General features: G+C 41.2%; 2 protein-coding genes across 2 annotated transcripts; both read right to left on the bottom strand.

Moving 5' to 3' along the window:
• Positions 1-1,542: 1,542 nt before the first annotated feature.
• Positions 1,543-2,543, bottom strand: LOC126794037 (cold shock domain-containing protein 3). The gene has a single exon (XM_050520714.1). It carries the CDS (start codon positions 2,489-2,491, stop codon positions 1,742-1,744), a length of 750 nt encoding a protein of 249 aa, XP_050376671.1. The 5' UTR covers positions 2,492-2,543; the 3' UTR covers positions 1,543-1,741.
• Positions 2,544-4,611: 2,068 nt separating this feature from the next.
• Positions 4,612-7,132, bottom strand: LOC126793234 (ferredoxin--NADP reductase, leaf isozyme, chloroplastic). Its single transcript, XM_050519731.1, has 9 exons — positions 6,867-7,132; positions 6,515-6,749; positions 6,260-6,396; positions 6,047-6,125; positions 5,848-5,939; positions 5,680-5,757; positions 5,257-5,319; positions 4,931-5,165; positions 4,612-4,773 (listed from the first exon to the last, which is right to left on the bottom strand). The coding sequence occupies exons 1-9, from the start codon at positions 6,969-6,971 to the stop codon at positions 4,706-4,708; spliced, it is 1,092 nt and encodes a 363-aa protein (XP_050375688.1). The 5' UTR covers positions 6,972-7,132; the 3' UTR covers positions 4,612-4,705.
• Between the last annotated feature and the right edge of the window lie 492 nt (positions 7,133-7,624).

A 7,624-nucleotide genomic window follows, 5' to 3' on the forward strand; every position in this document is an offset into this window, starting at 1 on the left:
GTGTATTACTTAAATTAGACTATTAGAGTCGGACAACAATTGAAAATTTGACACTTCAGTTTTGAGATCAGACAAGATAAACTATTGTACTTTACCGGCGGCGGCACAACTTGTATCCCTCGTCTACTTGACCCAGTTGACAAACATGTAACAAAATGGGGTAATGTCTCCTCAAAACTTCAAGCGGCCAAGACGGCAAAGACTCTTCGTATTTGTAAAATGCAGCTCAGGCTAAAACCAGGTCAACCAAAAGAGTCCAATAACACTACCACAGCACTCTCAATCGGAGTTAAAAAAACCCAAACAAACCGCTTCCATAATCTATGAATTTGGTCCAACCCAAATGGTTGTACCAAGAGTCCAAGATGATATCTGTGACAAACCCACATTACACGCCAACAAAGAGATAACCATATTGCATCACGTACCAGCCAAAAAATTACAAAGGAAAACCATCCACAGATTTTCAAGATGAACACATAACTACAGGGCTCCTGATGAGGATGGAAACCACAAAGAACTTGCTAATGCAGTCAAACGCAACCAATTTCAGGATCAACTACGACAAGTAAACATATACCATAATCGACAAAAGCTGCAAGCATGAAAATTACTACAAATTCATCCAAGAAGTACTCCCTAAGAACTTAAGCTCGTTTGCCAAACTCAGGCACTGTAGAGCTTTCTTGCCAGCTAACTCGAGCATCAACAGAGACTCCCCAAACCAAACACACCATTGTGGTGCAGTTCCAAAGGGAACAAGGGTAGTAAAGGGCTTAAGGCACACCAACACTTGCTCCTTCACAGAATCTAAACACAAGGAAGTCAGGTTCATGCAGAGCAAATCATATAGAATGCCTCACAAGAACTGTGGCATCATTTGAAACAACAATACTAAACTAAACACTCAACCAAGCAAAAGAATAATTTTAGGAACCACTGCCAATGTGGGGATGCTACCAAAACTGGCACCATGAAAGGGGAAGTATCAAGGTTTACAAAACATCAAGATTGGTGCATGAGTCATCAATCCCTATTAGTTAATCACAAGAGACATTCAATTATTCTCATGAAAACATAAGGTCTTAAACTTTCAATAAGTTTTTGTCTTTTTGAAACTCAATGCAGCACTTGGGCAACCCACCTTAGAAGTAACACACAAACATTTGGTTGCAAAGCATAGCATCTAAAACCATTCAATATCATTCAAGTAAACTGATAGAAACACCTGAAAGTAAGTATGAAGCATATCCTTTAAAACAACATCAACAAATAGCAAGGCAAATCCTAAAAGCAAATTGAACACAAAAGGCCACTGGTTGAATAAGCTGAAGTGAAATCCAACAATCAAACTTGACAATGAAAATTCAAAGACATAGTCATACTCCCAACGCCAATGACTATAGGCCACACCAGATGAAGAAGATAAAAGAATCAACCAAGCACATTGATAAGAGACTATTAGATAGTATCATAATCCAAACTTCCAAACACCGATCAATTAAAAAAACAATTATCCAGGAGTCAACCATAACAAGACTGGGATCAAAACCACCTAACCCTATAGCCGAATAACTGCATACATGTCTGTTAAAACAGAAAATTTGTTTGCCAAACAGTGGCTCATCATCAGAAAACCAAAACCCCTTGCCAAAACACCATATGTATCCCACAATGCGCACTGATAGATATCCAATACTAAACGAAAATTTAAAGAGTATTTACTACCACTCTCACTCTCTTACTGTCCTCCTGGACACTCCCTGGCAATATGCCCCGGCTGCCCGCAGTTGAAACAGCCACTGCGGCCACCTCCACCACCGCGACCGCCACTGCCTCCCCTGGTGCAATCCCTAGCAAAGTGGCCAACCTCCCCACACGTATAACAGTCTTTTCCAACGCCGCCGCCGCCAGACGATCCTCCAGCAAAACAGTCCCTTGCCATATGACCGAGATCGCCACACTTGACGCAGCCCTCACCGCCACGGCCACCGCCGCCGCCGGTCCCAGAAGGACAATTCCTGGACATGTGACCAATCCCTCCGCAATTAAAGCACTCACCGCCACCGCGGCCTCCTCCTCCGTTGCCGCCGCCTCCGCCGCGAGTACAATCCCTAGCTCGGTGGCCAGCCTCACCGCAAGTATAACACCCGCCGCCGCCGCCGTTACGGCGATCTCCGCCGCTCCACGCACCGCCAAATCCACCAGAATCTCTCCCGCTGCCACGGCCGCCGGACCGACCGAAGCTCTCCTTCGCCGGGAGAGGAGCGCCGTTCAGACCAGTGACATCGATGGCCTTGGTCTTGCCGTCGTCCCCAACGGCGATGAGAAACTCCACCGCGTCGCCCTCCGCGACGGTGCGGAAGCCGTCGGATTTGATTGAGGATTGATGGACGAAGAGGTCTTCGGTGTTGTTATCGGGGGTGATGAAGCCAAAGCCCTTGGTGTCATTGAACCACTTCACTACCCCTGTTGATCTCTCTTCCGCCATTGAAACCCTAACCCTAGAAATTCAGAGAGGAATGAAATTCTTTGATTGCGATGTATGTGAGGGTTAGAGTCTGATAGAGAGTGGGTTTATATAGCGGTGGCTACTGAAGGCCAAGAGGTCTAGATGACTCATAATTTAATTATTTTTAACAATAAAAAATAATTCTATTTAATACAAGCATAACCCTAATACAAATACCGTGTCCGGCCCTATGTACACCACTTGTAGGTTTGGAAGGTCCCTTTTACTTGATGGATAGGAGCTTATTCTCAGATCGGGGTTGACTTTTGTAATGGATGATTTATCTTGTATCTAAAATAGTTTTAATAAATTTAGTTATCGTGTCTTATAAAGAAATACAAATACACTCTTAATTCGTAATTTTTTTAATTATTTATTTTTCCTTCTAAAAAAAATTCTTTGTTTTTGTGGGATGTACCTTTATATAGCTTGTTTACATTGCGACTTGGGTATGTGAAACTACAACTTCTCATGCTTCTGTCTTTATATTGGCGGACAACATTTCCTAGTAATTATATTTTGAAAATAAAATTAAAATATAACCGCCGATGATTGACAAGTTAGTGTTTTCTTTAACCGAAAGTGATCATGAACTTCAAATGGACTTTCAAGATCAATATATCTAGAGTGCAAATCAAAAGTAGCATTCGAGTGACATTATTTTCTTTTCTTATTTGAGAATGCAATGACATAATTTTGTGAACATTGAAATTTGGGAAGTTTTGAACTAATAGGGGTTTACTCTAGCGGGCAAGTCGCTCATCACGGGCGAAGCCTTACAACTAGTAGTTGTGCAGGAGATAAACTCCAATACAAACCATAAACTTGGTTAAGCGGAAGATAAACTCGTATCCTAACATATACTAAATTATTAAGTTTAATTAATAAAAAACAAACATAAGTTAACACAGTAGATATCCGCCTATGACCTCAATAATATAAATCAACAATGGTTAACTCATGCGCTGACTAAAGAGTAAATGAACAAGGTCAAAATTTGCTCCACTACAACTCACCCAAAGGTAGCATTATTAGGGAAATAAAAAAACTAAATAAAATAAAGCATAAGACTAAGCCCATGCCCAAAAAGAACCCATACCCAGCCTACCCATAACCACGAATTGCAGGCCGCCCAAGTCACAGCCGGTCAGAGAACCCCATTTGTCCTGCTCCGATAAGCTCCACTCCGCCGTCAGTCGCTCCCACGCCGACAACCAGCGGCCAACCTCTGCACAACACTGTCGTCCGCCAATTGCGTTGGCCTCAAGGAGGACCCTTAAAGATTCAGAGCAGAACGAGCCTGGAAAACCCCCCTAATTGAATAATCGATCAAGATGGATTGCCACCGCAATCTCCCCATCACAGCGCACCACCTCCATTCATCTCCTTGCCGCCAACCAACTCAAAAAACTGTTGCTCCTGTCCGACGAGAAGGAAACCCAGCCGGAGGGTGTCACACGGCAACAGAGCACATAGCTACGCCTTGTGACCGCCCTCTAGAAAAACCTTCATCATTCGTGCCTCTTCCCAACAGCTTTGCAGGATATGGCCACTGCCCAGCCGCACTCACTTCCCGTCCGACGACCGCGTCGATCGACGCGTCGTCGAACGGAGTAAACAACCCAAGTTTGGAAATCCTAGAAGTTTTGGCTCCGAGAAACCCGGTTTTGTTTGTGAGAGAACAATAACATGATCTAGAAGATATAAGAACATAAAATTGGAGATTCTCGTAAAAAAAATGAACATAGAATTGGAGAAGCCGTATATAATCTCTATGAGTCCTTGGGCCAAGGGATTATAAGTATTTGATAATACAATTCCTTATAGATGCTTAAGTTTTTGGTGCCAGATGATAGAACAAGACGTAAGTACATACAAGGCAATTTGGCATGAGTTTTTTTCTAGCTGTTCTCAAATGCCACAGCAGTCATATGATAAAGCAGCTGTTGAATAAGCCTTGAACAATAAACGAATGAGAAAGTGGAAACAAGCTTTCTGTGTATAATTCGTGATCCTCAGAGATAAAATTCATGTTGAGGCATGATAATACGGCTGCTTCATCAAAAGGAAAGAACAATATATAGCAGAAAAATTGCAATTACTTTACCTATCTACATACTGCAGTGGAAATCATTCAAGAATGGCGTGTTTATAGTAAAAGGGAGAGAGATATTTGTACAAAGTGACCAGAAATTAGTAGACTTCCACATTCCATTGCTCTGCTTTCTTCAACTGCTTCTTGTAGTCTAGCCAGTCAATGCCTGCAAGATGCATCAAACATGGAATTGGTTCTTAGAGGGCATGACGCGACTGTGTTTTGCAAACTATTTAGTATCATCTCTATGGAATGTCATGAAGTTCTCACATGATATATATGATTCAAATTGATTCCTGAACAATGTAGTATTGATCTCTTACCGTCTCTGGCAGCCAATGACAACATGATCTCATCAATACCCTTCTCCATTCCCTTGAGACCGCACATGTAGACGTAGGTGTTGTCCTTTTTAAGTAATTGCCATAGCTCTTCTGCATACTGAGCCATTCTGGTTTGAATGTACATCTTCTCGCCCTTCTCGTTGGTTTGCTCTCTGCTGACAGCAAAGTCGAGCCTGAAGTTCTGGGGGGCCTTCTCTTTCATCTTCTCAAATTCCTGTTTTAAGAAATCATTCTTATAATTATATCTCAGGTTCTTAGACAAAAAGATAGATGTATGAGAATAAGAAACTCATAACATATCTCACCTCTTTGTATAGCAGTGAGCTACTTGTGGGAACACCCAAAAACAGCCAAGCCAAACCTTCAAACTGCATGCCATGATGCAAGTACCATATCAAAATTTGAGCAGTCACTAGAGGATGAGCTAACTTATGAACAAATAAGGAATCATTATGAATATTATATTCTGGTTTTACCAAAATGAAAATTGTCTCTCAAACTGTGGGAGAAAAACAGGCCTAATGGCCTATGATGATTGATTATTCTCTTTATTATACTGTTCATCACTCAGAAATGCATCTGAGGAGATTGTTTATCAGTGTCTTGTTCATGTATTCAACCCCATTGTCTTTATTTTCAAATATGGAAGGGGAATTTATTTCTAGATAGTCACCATGACACCATACCATAAACGTTTCCGAGGAAAACAAATAGAACTAATGTTTTACCCTGTAGTCTTCATGCTTCTCAAAGAACATTTTCCACAAGAATGATCTGAATGGAGCAATTCCAGTACCAGTTCCAAGCTGCATTGATCAAGAAATCAGTAATCATTCCGACGGTTAAGCATTCAACTAGCTTGTTTTCTTATCAAATAAATATGGAAGTACTAGTACCATGATGATGGTTGCATTAGGATCTTTTGGCATAAGCATTTCTTTACCAACTGGTCCTGTCATGGTCACTTCACTCCCTGGCTTCAAGTCACCTGCAAATATATAAAAATCAACCTTTTTATAACCATAACATTATGACTACAGAAGCCAATTGCAGGAGAGCCAATAACGCAAATAAATACATTTTCAGAGTCCTTACACAAAAAGTTTGAGCACACCCCTTTAACAGTTTCACCTGCCTCATTGGTGTACACGAGCCTTTTCACACACAGAGAAACCTGGATGGAGGCAATCACACCCAAAACACAACTTAAAGCAAACAAATACGTGAAGCAATTCAACATGGCATAACAGGAAGATTCAAATGTAATTGGCACAGCAAAAATTATGGAGGGAAAAGAGGAATGCTCACAGTTTTGGAGTCACCAAAGTCACCAAGGGCACTGCTGGCAATTGAGTAGAGCCTGAGCTTGTGAGGCTTCCCATTCTTAGGGTCAATACCATCTGGAATTACTCCAATAGACTGGCCCTCTCTGTAGGGAATTTCTCCTAACCATTACAACACACAAGTAAATTTAGCCCAATGAGTTCAAACGTGAGTTATCATCATCCACCAATAAGCTCAAAAAAACAAAAAAACAATGAGACTTCTGATGATCAGACATACCATCAGTGCTGAAGACCATGTGCCAGGTCTCACCAGGTGCGTCATCAGCAGTGATCTTTGTGTTGAGTAGGACTCTTCCAGTGTAAGGGTTCTTGGGTTTGTATTTGTTCACAACCACACCTTCCTCTTGCTTCTTGGAATGCTTTACAGCCTTGGCAGGTGGTGCAGTCTCAGTGGTGGTGACTTGGGCTCTGACAGAAACCACTCTCCCACCAGCAGAAGCTTCTCTATAAACCTAAGTAAACAAAACCCGAAACCCATGTCAATGCTTTTAGGCCATAATTCATGTCATAATAACCCAAAGATCACTGAAATAAGTGCTAATGCAAAGCCAAGATGGAATCTTTGTTACCTTCTTAAGGGTGATTCTTTCAGGGCAGATAAGAGAGGTTCTGGTTGGGAGAGTGGAGGACTTGGAGGATGGGAATGAAACAGCAGCAGTTACAGCTGCAGCCATGGCTCTGTGTTAAAGGGTTATGAAGAAGAAGAACAAGAAGAAGATAAAGAGAAGCAATGTGTGATGTTTTATGGGGTTGTGAATGGTGTTAGTATGAGAAAAAATTGAGATCTTTTTTTGGTTGGTACTGGATCATAGATTGGTGGTAGAGATTTGAGGCCAATGCAGTAGCAGATGTGAGGATAAGTCTTTTTGTAATGTATGACTCTCATCACAGTCTCACCCCACCTTGGTTTGATTTTTGATTCACAACAAGGCAAAATGTGCAATACACTAAAGTTCTGTAGGAGAAGGGTATGGACAGAGACCCCCCCCCCCCGGAAGATGAGAGTGACTGCATATACACATAAAAAACAACTAGTCAATGCAAAATGCAGATTTTTATTTTGGTCAAACATGTAAAAGACATATTTGGAATTACTAATTTTTTTGTTCTCTGCAAAAATCTGCTTCAAAAATGATTCATTTTTTTTTTCTATCCAGTTAAGATGATCGCAAGTAGAAACCAAAATGTATTGTAAAAAACTTAATGTTTCTATGACAGAAATTTTCTAGTAATTCGTACAATTTCCAAGCCAATAGTAAGTAAGTAGAACTTTTTAGCTTCTATAGCAGAAACTGAAGAACGTACTTGCCAAAGCTGAAGTGCTCTG

This window comes from Argentina anserina, chromosome 1 (assembly GCF_933775445.1).
Source record: "Argentina anserina chromosome 1, drPotAnse1.1, whole genome shotgun sequence".
Classification (NCBI taxonomy): Eukaryota; Viridiplantae; Streptophyta; class Magnoliopsida; order Rosales; family Rosaceae; genus Argentina; species Argentina anserina.

Excerpts from the sequence above, each read along its gene's own strand:
- LOC126794037 (XM_050520714.1), bottom strand. The coding sequence starts at position 2,491 with ATGGCGGAAGAGAGATCAACAGGGGTAGTGAAGTGGTTCAATGACACC.
- LOC126793234 (XM_050519731.1), bottom strand. The coding sequence starts at position 6,971 with ATGGCTGCAGCTGTAACTGCTGCTGTTTCATTCCCATCCTCCAAGTCC. Across the intron at positions 6,750-6,866 it reads AAAGAATCACCCTTAAGAAG|GTTTATAGAGAAGCTTCTGC; the intron begins GTAACAAAGATT and ends TTGTTTACTTAG. Across the intron at positions 6,397-6,514 it reads CATGGTCTTCAGCACTGATG|GAGAAATTCCCTACAGAGAG; the intron begins GTATGTCTGATC and ends TGTAATGGTTAG.